Source organism: Centroberyx gerrardi, chromosome 14 (assembly GCF_048128805.1).
Source record: "Centroberyx gerrardi isolate f3 chromosome 14, fCenGer3.hap1.cur.20231027, whole genome shotgun sequence".
Lineage (NCBI taxonomy): Eukaryota > Metazoa > Chordata > Actinopteri > Beryciformes > Berycidae > Centroberyx > Centroberyx gerrardi.
Window position 1 is genome coordinate 5,059,437 of NC_136010.1, and position 26,607 is coordinate 5,086,043.

Genomic DNA, 26,607 nt, shown 5'->3' on the forward strand with positions numbered 1-26,607 from the left:
GTCATTCCTTTGTTTATACCCAACACCAGAATTTCATTTTGGCAAACAGCGTGAATCTACAGGGTCTCAATTTGTGATTTAGGCTGATAAAACGGGTATATTTCTACATAAATAACATACCTACTGCAGCTTTAATCTACATATGTTGACACCTATATATTTATCTATCTACCTGGGCATCCTCACGGCTTTAGACCCATAAAGGAGTTGCTGGTTGCACCTTTAAAACGAAGCATGTTTTTCTAGCTCCAAGCCTCCAGTCAATGAACACTGCTCCATATTGCACTGATTGCAACCACTTAAAGATGCTCAATACATATTATACATATACCCACATACTGGATTTACATATTGGTTCCTATGGATGCCTTGTAGCCATAACAACCAATCACCAGTCTACCTATGTAAGTACAGTTGTACCTGCTCCAGCTGCTGCCGTAGCTCCTGCAGCTGGTAGACGTCTTCCTCCATGTACATGTCCCGCATCTCCAGCATCTCAGACCTCAACTCCTCCATCTCATCCTAGAGAGAGAGAGAGAGGGGGGGGGGGGGGGGGGGGGGGGTCATTATAATGCATTATAACGGGAGTCATGTACATTGTCCATCTCCAGGCTTTCCGACATAAACTCCACTGTCTGATCCTGGAGAGAGAGACAGAAATGTTATGTATTGTATCGATGCATCGTTAAATTCCCTCATCTCTCATTTAGCAAGATGCTGACCCAAAGATAGAGAGAGAGAAAGAGAGTGAGAGAGAGAGGGAGAGAACTATATATGGGTCTCTGGGGAATCTTTGAATGTGTAATAGGAGTCATTATAACCTTTAGCATCTTTGTCATAAATGTTCAGATCATAATCGTCATCATCATCATCAAAAAATCATCTTCCATTAACCTCCTTGCCATCGTCATCCATCCCATCAGTCATCACCAGCTGTCATTAGCCGCCACATCTTCATCTTCATCATCCTCGTTATCAGGACGAGCATTAGAACAATTAGTGTCTCTTTAAAATGAAGTACAATATTCCCTCAAGTCAGATTAAAGCGGTCATCAGAAATAGAGAACCATGTCGTAACTAGCAGACCGATGCACTGAGGATTATAACATGATACTTTATTGATCTCTGCTAAGCCACGCCCCCCGCTCGGCTCTTTCCTGTTCAGTTCCACATGTTGAAGGAATTTATCAGTCCAATCATCCAGAGGCAAAACACGAACTACCAATCGGAGTGATCTCTCTCACCGACGGGCTCCGACGCCGATTCAACACGCTCAATCGGCCGAAAAGACGCCGGCAGGATCCGACTAGTGCCGACGGTGCGGGACACACCGCAAAAACTAGGGACACCGACACTTACCGACGGCCCGACATTGGCTGACGGCCGGCCGACGGCCTGGTGTGTCAGGGCCTTAAGTATAGAAATAAGTAAAAAGTATGGATTCCAGCATCAACAAGATGTGTGGAATAGTATCAGTGAGTGGTGACAAATTCCTGTGCATTCACTGTACTTATTAGTGTTGTGTGATTGGACGGATACATCAGGAGGCGGCGATGGACTGAATCCGTCGCCAGAGGAAATTCCCTTCCTGATTTGTTGTCGATTTAAATGACTTTGATCTTTGGTAATTTAAAAAATACCAGGCATTCAAATGGGGAAAGCACACACATGGAACACAAATTACGCTCAAGTTGATTTAAAATTCATTTAGAGCCTAAACACAGCCGACATTTGCCAGAGCCTCCCTCAGGGCGGCTGGTCAGTCTCCTATCAGTGTCTTGTGCTGATACTAATAAGCACCACCACCTCATACTACAGTTTTTTTTCTTTACTTTGAGAACTAAAGCTATTATTTAAAACGTAAAAAATAACTCTTCCTTGTGCATTTAAAAGAAATGTTTCTATTCAAGTCATCACACCTACACTGGGTACTTTCGCACTCTGGTCATAAGGCATTAAATGCTAGACCAGACTTCTCTACCGTTCAGAAAATGGGTCCATGAATACATCAGGGACTGGAGATAAATGTGATGACAGTTGGTTGACAGAAGGATTTATATTTTCACCCAACCTTGGTACTTAAAGAGATTGTGAATCTGACTCTAAATGAAAGAGATTGTGAATCTGACTCTGAATTCTCAACGTGCGCTCAATGAATTGAGAGGAAATTGAAAATTGTAATTTCCGTCTCTTTCCAGCCATCAGAGGACCAGGGCATGATCTGTGAAGCAGTTGTTTGAGAGAGTTTTGTTTTTATGATGTGTCTATTCAGTTCTTGTTTTCATATCTAAACACACTGTCGCTCACATGAGGAACACAGAGCCAGAGGTCGGTCACCAGTTTGGTCCCAAACAGGATGAGAAACCACCAGCCGTCAGCCAGCTGCGGTTACATTTTGGCCATGGCTGGTGAAATTGTCTAATCTACCAGCCACTTTGACAGGGAACCATTTTGATGTAATATTCCAGGCCAGAAGTCTAGTTGGCTGGTAAAATAGTCAAAGTGGACGGTGCATTTTGACCAAAAACTGGTTCCAAACCAGTTTTTAAAAGAGGTAATAGATCAGTGTGAGTGAATTGAGTTCTGATCTGAGGGGAACTATACCTCACTGACATGGTTCAACCGGTATTGGTTTCTATTTGTAGGCCAGTAGCCGTCACCAATAGAATATTATGTGTCAGTAATATGTAATATTTTGTGTCAGTATACTGCATCCTTAAATTTGAAGGTTTTCATACCAAAGAAGTTACAAGTATTCATGGTTTCACCCAGAATTTCACTCCTGGCAGGATGGAAAAACAGCTTTTATACCATCATGGGACACTAAAACTCTCCACTGCACCTGATCAATGGTAGGGGAAACTCTGGGCCTTCAAATGAATGAATTAATTTACAAAAGACATAATTGAACAATGAAACGAATAAATAAATGCACAAAGAAAATAAAGTTTCACTGCAGGTTTTACAGACTATGTAGCTGTGGCCAGGGAGGAACCGCCATCACGTGTCATCACTATCCGACATGTAATAAAAGCCAAATATCGGCCCAATATATCAGTCTAACACTACTACTAATACTATGAAGGCAACCAAGTCAGTGAGTAAAACACTACGAAACATCACATCAGGGAGAGTTTTGAAACCACTGGGGTTTTCTGATATCCTACTCTAGAATTACATAATGGAAGCAGTCGCCCACTTTCCTCTCTGCATCTCAATTTCAAGCTGAAGCATTGCCTAAAACCCTCTAATCCCTCCTTCCCCCTCCTTCCCCAAACCCAGTCTCCGGTGGTAATACGGCTGATCAAGTATTTATAAGGAGAGAGCCGGCTATAGTAAACAAACCCCTTTTAGCAGCAGCTGGGTAATACGCTGGGGCAGAGCGGCGGGCGGCGGTAGTAAGGATGCTGTCAGGAGAGCTGAGGAATGTGGGTCATGGTGTAGTTCATGGTTTGCTGAAGAGAACGACCTCTCGTCTCTCTCATCAGCTCGTGGTTTTTGTTTCTTTTCCGAGCACTGCTCTCTTGCATGGTCATTCTGCAGTCACGGGCATGTTTATGGATGCGGGACTGTAGTATACTTGAGTCCAGTCTCCGTCTCCCGACACTTTTTTGACGCCTTGACTCAATTTTGACGCCTTGGACTTGTCTCTGCCGCTACTGGACGTTGACTAAACTTTTTTCCTGCTCGTCTAAAAACATAAAAGAGTCGTAATTTCATTGATGTTTGTTCATTTCCTGCCCAGAACTATAGGGCTGAAAGATATTGACCCAAAAAAATCGAATTGCGATTATTTGACAGAATATTGTAATTGTGACTTAAACTGTGATTCATATCACAAGTTTTTCTTGTCATACATTTTTTAGAACTCTACAATCGTTGAAAGAAAAGTGATTTTGTTATAAAAAAAAAAAGAAAGAAAATAGATGTGCAGGATTTACTGAGTTTGAGTCTGATGAAAGGTTTTGATTCAAGGGCCAGAGATTACCTGCAGCTCTAAAACACCTTGTTCAGAAATCTCTTTTGGATGCAACTCTCTCTTAAGGATATATTGCTCATATTGCGATTTTGTTTTTTTGTTTCTTTCGATTCATTGTTCAGCTCTACCCAGAACTAGAACCAATTTAAAGGATTTCACCTGTAGAAACGTGTTTATGTAACGGTGAACTGAACTTCTGTGCATTGATTAGTTGATCGATCTACATCTCTGTTGATCCTTAAGAAACTCCTTAAGCTTTATTTGTACAAAAGAAAGACATGCACACTATATATTGCCTATTTTGGTGTTGGTCTTGAATAGGACTGGAGTTGCTCTGGTCTCGGTCTTGACTTGGTCTCGACCCTCTTTGGACCTGGTCTTGGAATTGACTCGGACTCAACTAAGGTGGTCTTTAGCCCTGTATAGCTCCGACGCTCCTTACTGTTGGCTGCTTGTAATGTTGGTGATCGAAGAATTGAAACTTATTCTGCTGTTGCACTCATTAGAAGTCACTTAAATGCCTAAAATGTTAATTGTAAATGTAAAAATGAGGTCTAATCCTCACTGGTTCTTCCCTGCATCTCATTCTGTCCTGTATAACCTCATTATGATAAACTGTACCAATTCACTACTGGTCAATACACTTCCCTGCTACAGCTGCTATGTGTGTGCGTGTGTGTGTGTGTGTGTGTATGTGTGTGTGTGTGTGTGTGTGTGTGTGTGTGCAATGAATGTACTGTAATGAAATTAAATATACCCCACTAGAAGACTGGGTCACTGGGTTTTGGAGACGGCAACAAGGGTGTAACACAACAGTGGACTTCTAAGAGTGTATTGTAGGTGTATGTGTTTATATTGGCAATAGTGTGTGTGTGTGTGTGTGTGTAAGTTAATAAGCAGGGGAGAAGGAGCGGCAGCAGCAGCAGCAGTAGTAGTAGTAGTAGGATGTAGCACACTGCTGTCATAACATTACTATACTGGAGAATGTGGGTCAGCCTCTGCAGAGCTCCTACTGTAGCAGCAACGTGGTTTAGGGATATTGCTGTGTGTGTGTGTGTGTGTGTGTGTGTGTGTGTGTGTGTGTGATAAGAAAGCGAGAGCGAAAGCAAGACAGAGAGCGACAAAAAGGGTGTGTCTGCACCTCTGCTACAGTATAAACAATACTGTGTGAGTGTGTGAGTGTGTGGATCTCCACCATGTTATAAACAATTGATTGTGTGTGATTTAGCGTGCAGTGAGGTGTGTGTGTGTGTGTGAGAGAGAGAGAGAGAGAGAGAGAGAGACTGGTTGTGCAAGCTAAAAGACTGCAGCAAGAAGCAATCTGCACGATACTGGACGCTATGCTACACATCTGCAATATAGGCTAGACAGAGAGGAGAGGGGAGGAGAGAGGAGAGGGGAGGAGAGGAGGGGAGAGGAGAGGAGAAGAGAGGAGAGGAGGGGAGAGGAGAGGAGGAGAGAGGGGAGGAGAGGGGAGGAGAGGAGAGGAGAGGAGAAGAGAAGAGAGGGGAGAGGAGAGAGGAGAGGAGAAGAGAGGGGAGGAGAGGAGAGGGGAGGAGAGAGGAGAGGAGAGGAAGGGAAGGGAAAGGAGAGGAAAGGAAAGGAAAGGAATGGCAGGGAAAGGAAAGGAAAGGAGATGAAAGGAAAGGAAAGGAAAGGAAGGGAAAGGCGAGGAAAGGAGAGGAAAGGAAAGGAAGGGAAAGGAGAGGAGAGGAAAGGAATGGCAGGGAAAGGTAAGGAAAGGAAGGGAAAGGATGGATCCGGAGGAGGATCTGGAGCGAGAAACAGATGTAGAGAGAGAGAGCGAGATAGACGGAAAGAACAAGACAGCATTAGAGAGAGAGAGAACATGAGACACAAACACGAAAGGAGTGAGAGAGAGAGAGAGAGACAGAGAGAGAGAGAAAGAGAGACAGAGAGACAGAGAGAGAGAGTTGATCCACTGACCTGCTTTTCAACAGCTAACTAGAGGAGGAGGTGATGGTTTCTATCATGTGAGCGAGCAGCCAGTGAGACGAGGGAACCGGCCAAGGGGGTTAATGCATTGCACACACACTGTGATATTATTGTATAATAGTTTACAGTGTGTACTGTCTGTAGGGCAGGAGGTCGTGTCCATCATTACCTCCATCAAAGAGCTTCTGTCTTCGCCCCTGGGAGTCTGTCTCTCTGTCTGTCAGCAGGATATATCACACATTTCTGAAGTAATTTTTATTAAATTTGGTAGACAGATCAGCCTTGGGCCTCGGAACGACTGATTCGATTTTGGTGGTGATCTGGATCTGAGAATTTGGCTATTGGCTCGTTTATTAGACATAACTATGAAACTAAAAAAAAGATAGAGACTTGATTGCAAATCCTAAGTTTATGTTTGCAGTTTCACTTACAATTGAAGTGATAGCAGTGACATCCTTGTGCCTAACAGCAAGTTGGAGAGGTTTGTGTGTTCTCTGAGTGTCTTCTAGTTTTCAATCTTTTTTTTCTATTATTTTAACCTCCAGGTAGTCCCACTGAGATTAAGAATCTCTTTGTTTTAAGACAGACTGGACCAACAAAGAAGAATTAATGTCAAACATAAAAGTTGCAGACATGCAGCACACATATCGCCGCTGTCCGGTGAGAACCTCATGTCTCCAAAATGTCATTGTCAATGGGTTTTTTTTAATTGGTTTTTGTTTTTGACTGTATTCTGTCGTTTTTAATGTGTATGTTGTTGTTTCTACTTGTTTCCATAAGCATAAGGCTCTCAGCACTTTGATTATATGTGTACTACACTACTATCTGTCTAGAAATCCAGGGCACAAGCCTTGCATTGCATAGGAATGTACTGACTGTATTTTATAATGCACATGACAATAAAATCTGAACTTGACCTTTTCAGAAACTAAGAAAACAGCCTTGTTCTTAGCTAGATGACAATGCATTTTTTTGACATTATCCAATGAGTGTTGTAGGGTTTCATCAGCCCATTTCCTCAACCCATACAGCAGCGTGTAATCCTTCAACTGAAGTGAAAGCATGAAAATCACAAAAACTGGAGTCACAGAGTTTTAATGCCTTTAATTAACAGCGATATGTGAGGCTGGAGATGTTTGGCTGGTGAATTGTGAAACTACGACCAAAGCAATTCCTTGCAATATAAAATAGGCTGAATAATACTTAAGGCTAGTAAGTTAGTAGGCTGAAACAATACATTTTACTAGACTAGCGCTCTATTCTCAGAGCTTCAATTATAGTCACAAGAGGCATTCCTAAAAATTAAGCGCGGCTAGTCAATGTGTGTGTGTTTGTGTGTGTGTGTATCTGTCAGGTTCAGTTGTACCATTAGGCTACAGTAAAGACCTATTTGCATTTCTTATTAAGTCCCAGTGCAGCACATGGACCTGAGTGATAATTCAATTAATTGTTGAGCCTCCTGCTGAGCGAGAGCAGCTCTGACGAGCTGTGTGACGGAGATACTGACTGACAGCCTCAGGCAATCTGTCAAACTGCCGTTAATGTGTCACGGACGCTAATCCTGCTGTAGGGAGGAAGGTAGGAAGGTAGGAAGGTAGGGAGGGAGGGAGGAAGGAAGGTAGGTAAGTAGAAAGGGAGATAGGTAAGTAGGTGGGAGGGTAGGAAAGTAGGTTAGGTGGGAAGGGACGAAGGTAGATAGGTGGGACACTAATCCTGCTGTAGGGAGGTAGGTAGGAAGGTAGGAAGGTAGGAAGGTAGGGAGGGAGGAAGGAAGGTAGGTAAGTAGGAAGGGACGAAGGTAGATAGGTGGGACACTAATCCTGCTGTAGGGAGGTAGGTAGGAAGGTAGGAAGGTAGGAAGGTAGGGAGGGAGGAAGGAAGGTAGGTAAGTAGGAAGGGACGAAGGTAGGTAGGTGGGACACTAATCCTGCTGTAGGGAGGTAGGTAGGAAGGTAGGAAGGTAGGGAGGGAGGAAGGTAGGAAGGTAAGTAAGTAGGTAGGAAGGTAGGTAGGTGTGAAGGTAGGAAAGGAAATAGCTAGGTAGGAAGGTAGGTAGACTGTTTAGTTATTAACCAGGTGCACCACAGCAGCTACAACCACAATAAATCTTAATATAAACATACAGTATATAGACTGAGATATGGATAATTAGAGAGAGATTCCAACACCTCTGTTTGCTGTTTTGATCTCTTGATTACTAACCAGACAGGAAAGAGTCGACATATTAGAGCCGATAGAGTAGATAGACAGGCTGAGAGAGAGAGAGAGAGAGAGAGAGAGGGAGAGAGAGAGGGAGAGAGAGAGAGAGAGAGAGAGCGAGAGAATACAAACACACAGGGAGAAACTTGGATGGCTTGGATGCTGGATGTAAAAAAAGGAGAGAGAGAGAGAGACAGAGAGAGAGACAGAGAGAGACAGAGAGAGAGAGAGACAGAGAGAGACAGAGAGAGAGAGAGACAGAGAGAGACAGAGAGAGAGAGAGAGAGAGACACAGAGAGACAGAGAGAGAGAGGGAGAGCGAAAGAGAGAGAGAGAGAGAGAGAGAGAGAGAGAGAGAGAGAGAGAGAGAGAGAGAGAGAATACAAACACACAGGGAGAAACAGAGAATCAGAGTGTGTGGCTTGGATGCTGGATGTAAAAAAAGAAGGGAGAGAGAGAGAGAGAGAGAGAGAGAGACCGACCAACGCCTCAGCATGTTGTTTTGATCTTCAGATTGCTAACCAGGTGTTCCTCACAGCTGCAGCAACAGGCAGAAGCAGACTCAGTTCACTGCACGGCCTCCCATGAGGCTTTGGGGTGGTCCAATCAGGTAGCTGGCCTATATTCAGTCAACAGCAGTGGACCCCCCCCCCCCCCACACACACACACACACACACACACACACACACACACACTGCCTACAACCTACTACTACAACTATTTACATGAAAATATAAAATATAATCCATTCTTACTGACTCCAGTATTGAAACAGTCTTGGCTCTGTGGTGCGAGATTTTCACTCACATTTGCACCTACAAATATGGATGTTTTGCAGACAAGAAAAATCAAATATAAGCACCTATAAGCAGGGCTGCATGGTAAATGATATGCTAAAGAAATGATAACTCCAGGTATTTTGCTTGGTGATGCAATCAAGATTATTAAATGAGATTATTGGTTTTGCTATTTTTGAGAACAGTATTGTTTATTACAATTTTTACATCTTATATTAGCATCTTGACTGTTTACAGCTGCAGCAGAAAGACAGTAAATGTGTCAATATCACCACACTGAACAATTAAAATTCCAATTTACTGTTATACATGATCAGTTGTGCAGCCCTCTCTCTTAGTACAGTGCAAAGGCTTGATTTGGAAATGGAAACACACTACACTGCTAAAAAGATTCCTTGGGAAAACACAAGGTGGTTCTACTGTTTTGGTAAACACTGCCGATCAATCAACATCCCTAATCAATCACTGTGAATTATCGGCTTGTCTGGCCACTGCCAGTTAGTGCTTAGGGACATGCTAATGTAATTGATCCTTTCCCTTATCAATCACTCTCAAGACAGGATGGATCTGCTTGACCAGTAGACCTCTATCACACTTCCATGCCTGCAGACATGTAGCGGTAAGAGATGCCTTTGGTGTGAAAGTCTGCAGACACACACACACACACACACACACACACACACACACACACACACACACACACACACACTCCCAATTGTGAGTTCGGTGGCATGTGATAATGTTGGATACATTTCTGGACTAGACTTTTCTGCTCTGGTCTGTTGTTTTGCCTTGTTTTGCACTGAAGTGCTGATGTTTCAGTGTGACGGCTGGAGGCTCGTGATGCCAGCTGGGAGTTCAAGCCAAAATGTGTGAAAATGCAATGTAAAATGGTTTGCAAAATGCTTTTTTGCCTTGTGTTTAGGTTAGACTGGGTTTCTGGAGGCTGATACCAATATTTATGGATTGAAGCTGCCAATAGCTGATTTTTTGCTGATATTCTGTATATATAATTTTGACCATTTTCACGCCAAAACCAAAACACTACAGGTCACCTTTGTCACTTTTCTTTTAATGTTTCTATGTGAGTCTATATGTTTTATTTTGTGATATGTTTTTTTTTGTACTTGCTGCAGAACAAATCGCCCATCTGGGACAATAAAATTGACTTGACTTGGATTCAGTGTTTCCCCCCAGAATTGTATTCTTTGCAGAGTGGAAAAGCCTCTGAATCTGCCTTTAGACCATCACATGACACTAAAACTCTCCATTAAAACCAATGCTAATCAAATTCTCAGGTGGGTTAGCAGCTCTTTAAGGCGGGGTACGGCAGGTTTCACTGCAGGTTTTACAGACTATCACCTCTGAAGCTGTTGAGTCAAATCATATCCCCACCTCCATCATATCAGCACTGAATAACCTACATCTGATTTTTATAGAAAGGCCAATATCAGCCTCATATATCGGCCTAACTCTTACATTTTCAAGAAGAGAATTCCTGGCTTTTGTTGTTTTTTTACATACACCCAAATATTCCATAGTATATCCAGCTATTTAACATATCCAGATACATGCAGATATTCCACATGTATGAATCATGTCATTCTGTGGCTATGAGGCTGCATGTTTTCCTCCTGTGTTATTGATTGTGCAGACAGAGACCCTCTGCATCCTCCCTCATCATAATAGCATCATCCTCAGAGTGAGTAGCCTTGGATAGCATCCAGAGGAAACAAGTCACTCACAATTGGTAAATAAACCCATCGGATTCCATAGTAAAACATCATGCTGTGGATACTTTCACATTATTAGCCTGCAGAGAAAAGAACAATAGAAAGCAGTCATGTTTGTTTTCATGTAGGCAAAGTCAATGGTTCCTAAAGTGAGGTTCATGAAAGGATCCTACAGCAAAATGAGAGATACAGTACAATGTGAGAATGTGTATGAATGACTATTTTATCATTATGTTTCAGTCTCCCCACTGTTATCTCCCCAAACTATAAATTAAATTCAGCAACAACAAAAACAACAACAAAAAGCCCTGGGCCAAGCAACTCCCAAGAAATCTCCACACATTCCCCTACAGTAGCCTATAATTTACAATTAGGAACATATTGGACTTACTTTGAGGTAATCGTTCTCAGATCTCAGCTCTTCTATTTCCCTGACAAACTCTTCATGCATGCCGTCCATAAACTCCTCTGTGAGGTCTGAGAAAGCCAGTGATGTGCTGGCCGGGACCCGGCTGTCAAACGAGTTGGCCGAGCGCTCATCGCCGGGAGAGATGCTCCCTTCCCCGGTCTCCACGCTCAGGGAGAGCCGGTCCTTCTCGTCCTTCTCCGCGGAGGAGGAGGAGGTCTTGGCGGCGGCGGCTCGTCGGCTGGATTTCTCCGCCAACGCGCCCTCCCTGAGCGGCCTGTCTCCGTCCGGCCCTCCGCCCCGGCTGCTCCTCGACTCGGCGTCGCTGCTCGCCGCGTCCGCGGAGAGCTTGTTTTCCTCCGAGGCGCAGTCCGACAGCTCGGAGCTGCTGTCGGTCGGGGAGAGCTTCCCGGGGGCGCAGCCGGAGTCCTTGGATAAATCGTCGGATCCGATGCTGGCGTCCGACACCTTCCTCCGCCCTCCGGTGCTTTTCACCGCTTTGCCCCCAGAGGTCTTCGCCGAGGCGGAGGAGGATTTCCCCGTCGGTTTGCCTCCTCCGCTCCTATCCGCTTTACCGTCCTTTCCGCCAAGACTTCCCCCGGGGCTGCGCCTGGAGACGCGGCTACCCAGGTGGATGGCTCCCGGTTTGACGCTCAGGGTCGGGGTCCCAATCCCTCCCCGGATCTTAGTGAGTGACCAACCGGGAACATCCTTCGGTCTGGCCGGGGACGGAGCCCGGTTGATCTTCTTCTTCTCGCCCGGAGGATGAGAGGAGAGCACCGGGAGCTCCGCGGGTCCGGCCCGGGGGTTGTGCTGCTGCTGTGCGGACGCCGCCTGCTGCGCCTGCCCGCTGTCCGAGCTCTCCGTCCCGCCTCCGCTTTCCATCTTCTGCCGGAGAAGGACTCTCCGTTCCTTGGGCGAGGCGAAGAAGAGGTGAGTCGGCGAGTTATGGACATCAACCTCCTTTGTTTTTGTCATTCATTCCGTTTTGGCCGCAACAGGAAAAACAGAAATGAAACCTCCTATTTGGGGAAACAGGAGGCAGAAGTTGGGCTGTAGATAAACAACTGCAAAGCAAAAGAAAAAGGGGGGAGATCCTCAATCACAATCCACAACGAAGGCTCCCGGTGCAAAGACAAGGAAGGGGAAAGCAGAGTCCAAACTGCCAAATGCCGAATAAAATCCCGTTTGTTTTCCACTGCGTTTCTGCTGAAATTATAAATTATTCCGCTTTGTTTTGATATATCCGTCCCTCTTCTCTCCCTTCTCTCTTTTCCTCGACAACAACTGATTCGCCGGTTGCTGCTCAGACTCGTTGTGGGTGAGAACAGAGAGGCAGTGTGGTGGATATGGTGTCTCTCTCTCTCTTCCCCTCCGTCTGTTTCTCTATGTCTCTCTCTCTCTCTCTCTCTCTCTCTCTCTCTCTCTCTCTCTCCGCCCAGATAGCGGGATTTCGCTCTAGGAGAGAGAGAGCATCTCCCCTCTGCAGCTCTCTGCCGCCTCCACTGAAGGATACAAGAAGCACAAGACACTGCCAGGCAAAATAAACAGTATTTTGCATAGAGAGGTGCAGGTGTAAGACCAGGATGCAGTAGCTGAGCACTGGTTGAAACCCAAGGCCACAAAAATACATAGTATAAGTTACTCTATATGTAGTATTTTTATGTGTATTTATTTTTAGCCTGTGTCTTATAACTCTGAGTGGTCCTCAACCCCCTTTTTTCCTGTCATTAATTGGGTAATGTGTTTATTGTACTATTTGCAATGTCATGCTATCTAATGCACTTTACTCTGTCTGATCTGTACTTTGAGGAGTGACACATAAATAAACCAATCTATCTATCTATCTATCTATCTATCTATCTATCTATCTATCTATCTATCTCTTTTTATCTCACCATGAGAAAAAAGAAACAGAGAGAATTGCATTTAAAATCCACTTTATTAATTATTAATACAGGTCAAGGTATGAAAAACAACAATCTATGAAATCCAGAAATTACATAATGCAGCCACTCCCCTAAAGAACACTAAAGAACACTACATTTGACACTATAAAGTTTGTGTTTTTAAAACAAAAATCTAATAAATGTTATTGTAATTATATATAGCTTGCAGTGCAAAATTATTGGGGGAAATGTAAACAAGATGTAGACAGAAGTAAATGGGCTGTAACTCTAAATGTCACCGCCAGTGCTCTCCTTTAATATTACATTTCCCATAAACCCTGCTACTTCCTGTTGCAAACAGGATGCTGCAAACCAGAAAGCTTTAGCTCCGTTTGCTCTGGAAGAACAAAACCTCTTCTTGTTTTGTGCTGTAAAGCGATCCAGCAGATTTCCCGACCAGGTGGAGAAACAATGGAAAATGCAAAGCAGAGGCCACTAGAGGCTGACAGTGATGGTCTGGTTTGTTTAATGTAATTATACTAATGTCTCAAAATTAATGTGGCAATGACTAATTGAAATTAAAACTCTGCTTATAGAACCTTTAAATAAATTCTCTGACATAATAAGATAAGTAGGGAATCAGCAGCTGACACATTTAGGCTGATGGGTTGCATAATATGTATAAATACCCTCAAATATCATAAAATACACTGAAATTTTAAAAAAAGTAAATAAACCAAATTAAATTTATTGGATTAAAAATCTATTAAATTCCATTACTATCCATTAAACATTTATTTGATTCCATTATTGTATTATTTCATTTAAGCCATTAAATATCCACCTTAATCAACTTCATACTGTCTATAGGACATACAGCTTTCCTCTAACATATAACCACAGGAATACAGTATATCTAAAGGAGTCTCCCTTTAACACAGCCGTTCACATCATGATTAATTTACCTAGTTTCCTCTCTGGGAGGTCAGAGCATCATTTGACACCAGAGAGAGAGAGAGAGGGGGTGGGTGGGTGGGGGAGGGACAGAGAGAGAGAGAGAGAGATAAAAGAGAAAGGAAGAGCAAGAGACTGTGTGTGTGTGTGAGAGAGAGAGAGAGAGAGAGAGAGACGCATTGAGTGGCTCAGAGGCACATGGCGCAGTAACTCTCAGGTTACTATTCTTTCTCTCTCTCTTCCCTCTCTCGTTCTCTCTCTCCCTCTCTCTCTCTCTCTCTCTCTCTCTCTCAGTGTGAGAGGAAGGTGATCAGATGTCAGCAGCACAGAGAAGAAGAAAACCCAGGGTTCCTCTGACAACATGCTGCAGTTACTAAAAACTGAAAAAAATAAATAAAAAAAAATACATCACATAAAGAATACAAAATAAAGCAGATCTTTGCCATTACACTCTTAGAGCCTGGTCAGAAATGCTGTCAGAGGGAATCAGCCCCTGATTTTCTTGGGTTACCCACTTTTTAAAGCGAAAGCAATAAAAGAGAAGACATTTTTTTAATGCTGGTTAAAGGAATACACCTTCAGCTCATTCGTCAACTTAGCCGTTAAATGATAAGAACATAGACAAAATCATCCATGTGTCACCGGTAAATCCTTCCTGCCTCATGCTAACCCTTTAGCAACACTATGATGAGTGATAGCACACAGCTAGCATTATCCAAAGTACGAAGACTGACCTGTCAGTAATAAAAAGCTGTTAGTGGTTTAATGAACGCTCTGATCCGTTGATCAAATCAACTGTCGGTTTTGAAATCAACTGGACCTTTAATATCCAGTTGATTTCTACTGTCGACCAATCAGAGCGTTCATTAAAACCTGGGTGTAGGTGACATCATTTACACCAGGAAGTAGATCGGTATTCTAAATCTGTTTGATTCAGCTGACAGACAGAGGGAGAGTTTTTCAACGGCCACCCAATTTCCACAATGCTGACAGTTATAATAATTTGGGTAACTTTACATGAACAGGTCCTTTGTTGAGAAATGCAATTCTCATTGCACTAGACCTTTAAAATATTTGCAAGTAAAAACCTATACATATTTATATATCATAATAGTATTTAAAATGTAAAATATTATAATATAATACTACAATGAGCTTGAAAATTGAAGATTTTGTTTTATCCAGCAGAGGCCAGTATGTTGCTATTGTGTAAGTAATAGATAAAGTACAATATAGTGTATATAGTGCAATAAAATGCACAATATCTAGTGTTAACAGGTGGAGTTTTTAAAGTCAACATAGTTTCACTCACACTAATCATGCACACACACACACACACACACACTCCCACCCAATCACCTGTAAAGCACCACAGCACACTTCTTTCACACCTACTGCCGTCTTTTGTCTTTAATGCCTACGCCTTACATTAGTCGACTTTCCTAGTCCTTCTTTCACAGTGCAGACCATTATCCTGCCACATTATTCCCATTCAGCAGGTAATCATCAAACCATAAGTACCCATTAACATCCTATTGAGTGAAAACCCTTAACCCTTAAGGTGAATACGGTGTGTGTGTTCAGTGTGGGAGCAGCGGGCTGAAGCGGGTCCTTCTTGCTGCTGTCATCGTCTAACATGGAGGACAATAAAGACCCATAATCAGAAGTCTGTTCTTTAACCTCATATTCTTTTGTTGCTGTAAAATCAGCCTTGCACTTCACAGTCTGTATTACACTATGGATCCATATGAGATGCAGTAGGCCTACATAAGCTGTGATACAGTGTTATATTAAAGTGTCGGTAAACTATGACCTCCAGTCAGTGATCATTAGAAAGCAAACAACTACTAATACAAAAAATATAAATTAGAATTAAATCAATTATAGCAAAACAATTGTTGTTTTTTTTCTTAAACACCCTATCCTCATATACACAGTTTGATACTACATTCTACGATGTACACTCTTAATTTATGTCCTAAAGATTTAAATTAGCCTAAAACGGGGGGTAAACTCTATTCCACAAATAAAAAAAGAAGGTACAGAAACTCTGCATAAGACAAAAAAAAAAAAAAGAAAAAGACAAAAGAAGAGGAGATCAGCTTTTGATTACAGTACTTCACTGGCCTCAATGTTGTACAGTATCTTGTTGAAATAATGACATGGCAAAAATGGCAATGGCAAAAAGTATAGATTGTACAGTCCCAAAATGTGAAATGTGTGCCTCTGACTATATTCTGTTATATGTTATTTGGTGAATAGACATGGGGGGGGGGGGGGGGGGGGGGGGGGGGGGGGGGGGGGGGGGGCGGGGGTGTCTCTGATAGGTGACAGGGAGGTTGTGGCATTTCCAGCCATTAGGTGAAGATTTGTTTCATAATTCATGCTAAAAGGCAGAATGGGACTTCTTCCTCTTCCACCAGCCTCTCCCTTCACACCCCCTGTCTCTAATACTGGTGCTTATGTAACAACATCCATGTTCCTGCTTTCTCTGTTCATATGTTATGTTTTGTCTATGTACAACTGCATGCATACACACATACACACAACTGGATGCCATTATCACTAACATGTTTATGCAACAGAATCCCTGTTCATGTTCACTCTCTGATCGTGTGTTGAAGGTTTTGCTGTGTCTCTGTCTTGGCTGTTTGCCAGATTGTGACCCCATCAGATTAAAGTCTCGTCACAGAACCGATACAACCTGCCACTTCAGTCTGTGGTGGCAGAATCACAGTCGTTGAATCATTTATGAGTAGCGATTTTAGAGCAGCAAGCACAGATTTAGAGTGGTTAGAATGGATATTACCGCTCAGATCAATACTGGTGATTTGACATTTTGGCGTGCGCACATGAGATGGCCAAGCATGCATAGAGGGTCGCATTACAGTAAAGCAGCTGCAGGGAAAAATCCTCTGGCACACAAGTGATGCGTTTTACAGAAGAAGAAGAACTGGGTAGTTAGCATGAGCAGCGATAACCATGACAGAACAGACAAAGAGAAGAGAAACTCAAACTGCATCAACAGAAAATCCAAGGAAAAAGACGTCACAGTCCTGGACACGTCTTTGATTTCCATGTGATCTTTGGAAAAACACCAAAACAAAAACATCACAACAACGACCATTTAGCAGCAATGATGTCATCCAAAAAAAGAAAAAGAAAACAGAGGATTTCGCAGATTACCAAAGAAAATAATAGTTTTACTGTTGAATATTCTAACTTTCTGAGTATTTTGCACTATCCACACTCCCAAACAAATGAAATTTCAATGACAGTTTTAGCAAAATTCTCTGTCAGTGATCTTCCTTATACTAAAAAACATTTCCATGACATGCAAGTCCATGATCAGACTAAACCCCCATGTGGCAGCCGTAGAGTTCAAATGCAATGGATATTATCAATCAAATCAATATCCATATTTAGGCTGGGATGGTCCACTTAAGATGGCCGCCATATGAGCAATGGGAGAGTGTAGGCTCTGAAAACTGATGTGTAGACAAGGAAAAAACACAAATTTACTGGACTCACTCTTATCAAACTTCTATGGCAGTGAGTGATCTTATATAATCCAAAGATGATGATACACCAGGCTACATGATGTTAGTCTATTCTGTGTGTTGTAATTCTATGCTCAGACCACTTATTAAGGATCCAATTCAGCATGGCGGTTGCGATTTGGAGTGGCAGCATGGCATCTTTGAATCATTCATGAGCAGCCAATCCGGTGTGGCATCTAAAGGGGCGGCAAAATGGCATTCTTTGAATAATTAAGTAGAGATCCATGTGATACACAAAGAGCACGCTCCCCCATGTTGGCCCCCTGATTACCCTAAAACACTCCAGGCCCTATACTGCTCGTTTTTAACCAGTTCACAACCATTTACCTTCACATCTGAGTCATCAGCTGATGGTCTCATCCAGAGCAACTTAAAGTGATGGTGAACTTTGGTAGTGCCTTGGGTTGTGGAGCTTCCTGGACATGATAATACCCGCAAATTCTCTGTTATCTGAGACTCGTTTTTTATATATTGGCAGAATCTGCTTTGTCAAAGTCCTGTCTGCCACATTTTTTCGCCTATTTACAATTATTGCTATATGTATTATTTTCTTCGTTCCATCGTCATAAGTTTCCTCCGACCGGATTTCAGTGTTACACTTGTTCAAACTGAAAGATTTAATAAACATAAAGAAAGAGATTCACTTAAAAACAATTCAGCAGCATGACTATTTTTTTATATATTGTCAAAATCTGCTTTGTTCGTGTTCCTTTATGTGTTAGAAGTGATTTTCAGACTGTTCCTCCATACAATGACAGTGAATGGAGAGGAAAAAAAACACAATTCTCCAATCTCCTCTACCGGAGCAACAGATCACAGAATCACTGATTTTGTTGTTTTATCATGGAGGAAGAGACACAACCCAAGATACTACCAAAGTTCAACAGCGCTTTTAAGATAAGTAGAATAAAGTGAAATTCCTGTATCACTAATATTACAATCCTCCCTGTAATATTCATGCAATTTGCTCCTTGACTAGAAGCTCTTTGTGAAATCCCATTTCCGTTTGTATGATAATACTACAGCAGGTTTAATGTGACATTGCACATAATTAGGTTAGAGACCCATTAACCTGTACAACAAATTATACAACACTAAACACAATGCTTACATTTGCCCATACACAGGATCTGTCCGTTGTCCTGTTAAATTAGGCAGCAAGAAATGAGTGCCTACATAGAAATGTGAGGTGGTTGCTGAAGGAAGGTGGGGGTTGAGGTGGGGTGGGGTGGGGTGGGGTGGGGTGGGGGGTTTAACCACTACTACACTCTTAAAATAAGTAAAGGTGGATAATCCCAATATGATTTCTCATAGCTTCCTTGAACTGCCATTTTATAACCTGCATCTGTCCTGTTTGTCGTCCATCACAGCTGCAGCAGCCATCGCAACATATGCTTTCTTTCTTTTCTTTTTTTTTTTCAAATATGGTTAAGTAGAGACAAAAAAGACAGACTCATATTTCTCAATTGGCCCATTCACAGCTCATTTCTTGCATCTTCTGGCAGCTGGAAATAACTCATTTTTAATTTTCCGAACAATTCCTCTGAATGGAAAACACAACAAAGTTGCAATCCAAGGAAACTTCTCCAACCGTTCTTTCTGTCATTCCTGAAAAGCTTTTGGCAGGTAAAAGGTTTTCGTCCAACAAAAGCGATGTATAATCCACATACAGCTTGTGTGAGCCAGACAAACTACAACTTCCCATACAGGCCCACTCCTGGCCGTCAATAACATTCATGAACTGTAGTGACAGAACTGACACTGAAGTGAGGAAGTTATGAAAGACAATAGAGGCTGTGGTGACGAACAGGCATCACTCTGCGGTTATATCACTATGTTATATAAAGAAACTTCCAGAAGGAACCCTGGGCAAATTACAGCGCTTCAGTCTCCACTGGGACAATAGAGTAATGTGTGTGTGTGTGTGTGTGTGTGTGTGTGCGTGTGTGTGTGTGTGTGTGCTGGGGGCATTTCACTGTCATTAAAATTTTCTTTTATATATTTAACAGTACATATATTTAAATACAGTCAGGATTTCCTTTCCTCAATCTCTCTCAGTCTCTTCAGTGGACACAACAGTAAAGCTGCTACCATTTTTTTGAAAGGAAAAATCCTCCCTAAAACACTTTAACACTGTCAAAAAAACCCAGCTACTGGTCATGTATGTTACATTTCTGGGTCTATTTTGTTGTTGGGTGGTGTATTTTTCTTATTCCTGTGGATAACTGGACAAACTTCAACGTCATGCTGAGATATTTCCAGCAGCTACAGTGGAGTTTGATATGAGAAAATGTTTCAGGATGTAAAACATCAGCGGTAAACGTCAGGTTTTGGTGTCAGTCCCTCAGAATCAAAGAGCGAGGGCTTCTTTCCAGAGCCGCCATTTTGCACCAAGAAGACGTTCAACAATCATACAGGGAGAAATCCATCGTAGAAGAGGAGAGAGACCAGTTTCTCCACCCACTGCAGCCTCAACAGACCAGAATGCAATGCAGCATCAAGGCAGTTTTGAGTAAGGGGCGTGACTCAGGTTTTCTTGACTGGAAAAACTTGCTCTCTTGCTCTATATGGTAACAAGTTCAGGCCCATTCTCTAGGGGTGGTCGAAAGGCATTGTGGGAAATGTAGGAAATCACTAACTGTTGTAGAGGTAGATGAGGAAAGTGGGTTCACCAAAAAATGTAAACTACCTCACATATCTGCTGAACATCACAGATTGATGATATATAACAGTGTTACTGAGGGTGGATTTTTCCTTTAACGTCTTCATTGTAAGTGATTCAGCAAATCAGTCACTCTGCCTGCCTGCTGTCTGTCTCTCTGCTTGTCTCTCTGCTTGTCTCTCTGCTTGTCTCTCTCTCTGTCAGCCTGCCCACAGGACAAGGCCAACACCAGCCCCTACTTTTCCACACACAAACTGTCTACTTTCAAGGTGGGTGACTCTGCAAAATGTGTCGTGTGTGCTTTCTCTTTGGGAAGTCAGACAGGCAGCCAGCCAGCATGGCAGACTGTCGGCCAACTAACCAGCCAGCCAGCCAGCCAGCCAGTTTTAGATGAATGGCTTTCAATCAATCAGGAGCCATCGTGGTCCAAGAGTCTGCAGGTTTTTGAGGTTTTCATTTGAACTAAACGCTACAGCAGCTGATTTCACTGATTAGCACACCAGAGAGGGGAAATAAAACCTTGAAATCAGCTGGTTCATCAAAATTTGTTTGAGTGAAAACCAGCAGACTACACATGATTGAGAACCACTGGATGAAACTTTATTGATCCCTGTGGGTAAACATGTGTTGAAGTGGGATTTGCACCCACGCCTCCGTTCAGAGACCAAATCTCCGCTCTGCAGAAGGAGTTCATCCTTGAGTCATAATATTTTGTGTTTTGCATATGAAAGGGGTCCTGCAGAGCATATTGAAGCTGTTGATTCCGTTTTTTTATTTTTTATTTTATTTGTTTTCAATTTCCAAATAGGAGTGAGCTTTGCGATGGCACAGTTCTTCAACCATGTCCTAACTTTAACCAGCGGCAGAAATAAATGACTAAGAGCATCCTTAAAGTGAGCAATGGGACTCTCTCTCTAAAGTGGAATAGAATATCTGAGGCCTGAGGTGACAAGGCACAAGCTACCATTACTTTTCCAAGTTATTTTGCTTTTTCGAGGTGAGTGAATCTGCAAAATGTGCTAAAATGTTGCCTGAACATCAAGGGGAAATTACACTTCTCCGGTGAACTGTCGCCGTAGCAACAGTATAGGTGCCTAGCCTACGGCGGTCCAAGCATTTATGGTTCTGCATCGGTGATTGTGCAGTACTCCACCGAAACACTAGGTGGCAGTAGCGTGCTTTGTTAACACGGAAGTAATAACAGAAGAAGTAGTAGTGGGGTTTTTTTTTTAGTGAAATCATCTTACTGCACTGGCAGATAATTTTACCGGTTTCAACAAAAAAAATTTTCAGGAGAATGTAACTTGTTTCAGGACATTTACTTTACTGAAATTGTCTTGGAGAAAGTTTCTTGTTTCAAGATTTTCTTCATTGTTTTATGATGATTTCTTGAAAGAAGTCATATTGGCATGAATCAAGTGAAATTTACCAGCAAGATTATCAGACATAATTAATAATTTGACTAAAAATATCACAAAATAAACTTGACAGGTCTGGAAACAAGATAAAATCACTGGACAACTTTTTTGCAGTGTGTGTCTTTTGCAGCTTAGTAAAGCACTTAATGGCAAAATGGTTTTCAGGGATTCATGTATACATTTTGATTGATTACCTGCCTGCTTGATTGAACTGATCGACCAGGCAGCCAATCATTTAACCAGCCAATCAGCCAACCAGCTGGCCAAAGAGTGGAATGGGAGTGTGTATGAGGCGATGAACACCATGCGGGCGCCATGGCGACTAATCCCCCCCCCCCCCCCTCCTCCGCTGTAGCACCAGGCCAGGATGGAGGATTGGGGGGAGGAAACCCAGCCGACCAATCAGCAAACACTTATTAACAATGAGCATATTTCACTAATTATCTGTGGAAAAACAGCCTGATGCTCCTTTCATTCCCGTCCAGTCTGGATAATGGGAGGCATGATTTCCAGTCTGCTTTACTGAGGAAAAAAGAGATGATAATAGAAACTTCCTGTCCTTGCAAGTTATCTTCAGGCCAGTAATTGGAAAAGCAGTCATCCCGTAGTGTGTGTGTGTGTGTGTGTGTGTGTGTGTGTGTGTGTGTGTGTGTGTGTGTGTGCTCATGGTTATGAAGACTAGCTGTATCAGCAGTGCCACTGGTACTCTCTGCTTGCCTACATGAGGAGACAGATATATTCCAAGTCTGTTCTCCTGTCTTTTGATGTACAGTGTGTTGTGTTTTGCTCTTTTTTTAAATTATGGTATTTCCTCTGCTCACAATTACTTTCTGCTGGTGTGTAATTTTCTGTTCTTTCATTATTTTGAGTCGATAACCAGGGATTCAAGCTTGGGGTTTTTGGATGGTAGGTCCAGTTCACCTGTCATCCTATAGTGCTTTTTTTCATTAACCTCCATTCAGTTTATGATAAGTGAAGACATTATGTTCTCACTTTATCCAAGATAGGAAATATCAGCTATGGGCTCAGAATGGGGTTCCAGTGGGATATTATGTTTACTTGCTATTATTAATTTTTTCTTCCATGTCCATTAACATCCAAAACAAAAATGTTCACAAAAATCACATTTTTTTTACTTCGTTTTTTTTTTTTTTACATGAAAGACACACTCACACAGTCTTTTTGTGGTATTTGAAACTAAATCTAATTCAGAAATTAATAATTTGCATATCTTCTTTCTGCATTTTGTATCATTTTATAGTATCGCTGTGTTTTTTTTTTTATTCACTCCACTTGTATGATTTATCACTGTGCAATTAGACTAAACTGCGGTTGGGTTTTTCCTCTGGGACTGGAGCTGCTGGTTCTGTAGCAGCGTTATCAGCCTCGACTTCAGATTATGTCGAGTCCCTTTGCAAGTGTCACAGAGGAAATGTGTCATCCGCGAGTAAAATGAGTCTCCTGTGGCCGGTTTTATCTGGAATAACAAGTGTTTCTGCAGCGCTCCCTCCCTGCTGAGCACAGTAGATGGCCTATATATGAACGATAATGATATCAACTCACGACCTCCTGCAGATACTGCTGGAGCCCGCCTGGGGCTGCTCAACACTGTGTGGTGGTGTGTGTGTGTGTGTGTGTGTGTGTGTGTGTGAGTGAGTGCTCCAATACTTCTATCCTTGTTTTGACCATAAAGATGAGAAGAAGTGTGAATATTTTGTCAAACCTTATGAAAAAGTCCCATGTGAAAACCCACATGACTTCAAAGCACATGTGCTTTTTGGCCACGTTGGCTTTCATATGTGAACAATTCGTTTCATGTTGTTTTCTGACATCGCGTGTGTCAGTTTCTACTTCAGAAGTGAGAATTTAAATTCATAGATGGTTTCCTATATGTGAACTTTTTTTTTTTCACGTTTTCACCAGCCATTACAGATGATGAACAAGCATCATCAATCAATCAATCAATCAAACTATATAAATAAAGTTTGATTGATTGATTGATTGATTGATAATGCTTGTTTCACATTTCACATGCAAAGAGACAATTCACAGGAGAAAATGTCCTTTTCACGTGGGAAATGGGGGCGTTCACATGTTCACATATGAAAACCAACACGTGTCCAAAAAGCAAATGTGCTTTGAATTCTTAATTTTCACATGGGACTTTTTTGTACGGGGATCTTCACTTTAAAAATGTCTCATTATTGGATGAAGGGTTAAAGGTTAGGATTAGGGTTAGGAATCCACCCTGCTGAAGAGTCCCTGAGTGAGACACTTCATCCCTACCAGCTGCAGGGGGCGCTGCTCTGTAGCTGGTCTTCCTTTAGGAGACCAGTAAGCAGAAAGAGGATTTCCCAGTGGACATCAACAAAATATCACATTCCATCATCATTACTGCAGAGACAGGCAGCTGAAATGTTTCTAAGCTTCTCACGTAAAAACAGTAATAGTGTGTTGGTGCCTCCTGCAGCCCGATCATGTCAGCCATTGTATCACAGTAGATTTTACAAATGTTGGACATCTCGTTTTGCAACAAAACTCTTCACTTTCTTTTCGTAAGAGGTTTTAGTGCCGTATTTTAATTAAATTTAATTTCAGAGCTGCTGGCAAGCACTTATAGTATTTAAAGTACTATCTCCTCTCACTGTAGCTTCACAACTGAACTATTTCAACAGTATCATGCCATTTCACTTGCTCCATTTGTCATATTTTGTCAAAAGAAAACGGAGCTGACAGGGATTCAAGGCAAATTTCAGAGCTTCTGACAGTCCATTGAAATAAGTTTAAGCTTAAAGTCAGAGCACCGAGGCTTTGGAATAGTCTCCCTGCAAGGGCTGATGTTAGCAACACAGTGTCTTCTTTTAAATCTCTTTAAAAGCATATTTTTTATAAAAAGGCATTTTTAACATCTTAATGTGATGGGGTGGTTTTCTGTTTTGCTTAGTATCTTCTTTTAAATCTTTTTATAACATATTTTAAACAAAATGTCTTTTAACTTCTTCATGTTGCACGGGGCTTTTCTGTTTCAGTGTATGTATGATTCAGTTCCTTCCTTTGATTACACTTGTACTGCTTACTCTTACCTTTGTTTTATTCCTTTATCTATTATCTGTAGCCAGTGTTTTACTGTTTTTATTTTATTTTTTTCTTCTCATTTTATTTGAAAGCACCTTGTAACCTTGTTAAGAAAGGTGCTATATAAATAAAGGTTTATTATTATTATTATCATTAATAATAAAGTATTTACAGTGCTATCAACTCTGCTCTCATTGCAACTTCACAACTAAACAGTTTCCAATAAATAGGATTGCATGTCTAATCCAGCTACTATAGAACATTTATGAGTCAAATTCCATCCTGTATTACTGAGGAACATCTACAGACGTCACAGAGGTAAAAGGTTTCCACAGTCTTTTACCTCCATCTAGTGCTGAGTGGAGGAACCTGCATGGGACACTGCAAGGTCAAAACAGGCTGAATAAGAGTGAGACAACAACATGCTTCATTTGTTTGTGCATTGGTAAGAGGACAGAAGCAGTTTCTTGGCTCAGCTTCACGGGCCGTGGGACAGAACTGCTTTTACATTGAGAGAGTATCTGGCACAAGCAAGCAGGATGCAAAATATTCTAATTATTATGTTGGATAATTGCTGCAAAGATTGATGTTGAAGGACAGAGAGAGAAGAGGCTTTAGCAGGCTGCTTTTCCCTGATGATGCTGCTCAGGCCAGTTTTTCAGTTTTTGACCCAAAAGTGTGTTGTTGTGCTTTATTGGCATGAAAGATGAGAACAACCTCTCCCTCTCTCTCTCTCTCTTTCTCTCTCTCTCAATTCAGTTCAATTCAATTCAAAGATGTTTTATTGGCATGCAATACGAAAGTACTTATTGCCAAAGCAAAGTTAACAAATTGATGTGTCATTAAATTAGTAAATACAACAATAAACAGTCAACCAATTTATGTAAATAGATATATTTTACATTCTCAAACAGTGCTGGACACAGATTTGTTCTTTGTTTTTTTATGTTGTCAATTGTTGAGAGAACAGACTCTCTCTCTCTCTCTCTCTCTCTCTCTCTCTCCCTCTCTCTCTCTCAGTAAACAATGATGGTAGACAATGGTAGTAATTATGTTGACACTCTGTTGAGCCTGGTGGGTTGTTTGCCAATGGTACACTACCACTATTAACACATTCCTAGTGTGTGTGTGTGTGTGTGTGTGTGTGTACAAGCAGGACTCTGTGCTCCTGAAAGCCTGAATAGAGACCATTTTCTCCTCTCCTCCTCTGTTCTCCTGTTCTCTGTCCTCCTCCTCTCCTCCTTTTTCCTCTTCCTGTCCTCTGTTCTCTTTTCTTTTCTTCTCATCACACCATCATGACTGTTATGTAACTCTGGAAAAGAACCACACTGCTTGTCTGTCTGACTCTCACACCATCTCATCTGAACCACAGCGGATCATCACTGAAGGTTACACTCTCTCTCCTTCTCTCTCTCTCTCTCTCTCTCTCTCTCTCTCTCTCTCCTTCCCGTGTTCAGTCACTTACATGTAAAGACACACAATCACTGCAGTTTAAAGTGTCTTTCCAAAATGGTAATCCGTGAGATTCTTGTTTTTTAATTTACTCTCCATCTTTGTTGCTCAGCCTCATCACTGTGGTGTTCCTGCACTGCACTTCCCAGACACCACCTGTCAATCAAACAGCGTGGGCAGGACTGTTGTGCGGTAAGTCTTATATTACTGTCATAAATTCAATCCAGACCTTGAGACAAATTGTTTATTTTGCAGCTGTCAATCCTTGCAATATATTCTTTTTTTGATCATCACTTCTGGAAAGAATTATCTCAGTGGTTACACAATCATTTTAATTGCCTAAAGAGAAGAAAGAAAGAAAGAAAGAAAGAAAGAAAGAAAGAAAGAAAGAAAGAAAGAAAGATTTTGTGCATAAATGTAAATGGACAAACATACACCCCAGACTTGCACTCTCAAACCTCAATCCACAGAATGTCAAATGAACAATGTGGTCAATTAATGCTAATTGAGCAGTTGACAAACAAACA

General features: G+C 41.9%; 1 protein-coding gene across 1 annotated transcript in view; it reads right to left on the reverse strand.

Moving 5' to 3' along the window:
• Window positions 1–11,457, reverse strand: part of mtcl2 (microtubule crosslinking factor 2) — a 127,365-nt gene extending 115,908 nt beyond the window's left edge. Inside the window, exons 1-2 of the mRNA XM_071903984.2 lie at window positions 11,056–11,457; window positions 421–522 (exon numbers count right to left, since the gene is read on the reverse strand). Of these exons, the coding sequence (XP_071760085.2) occupies window positions 421–522; window positions 11,056–11,124 (171 nt within the window). The 5' untranslated portion in view covers window positions 11,125–11,457. The remainder of the gene's footprint in view (window positions 1–420; window positions 523–11,055) is intronic.
• Between the last annotated feature and the right edge of the window lie 15,150 nt (window positions 11,458–26,607).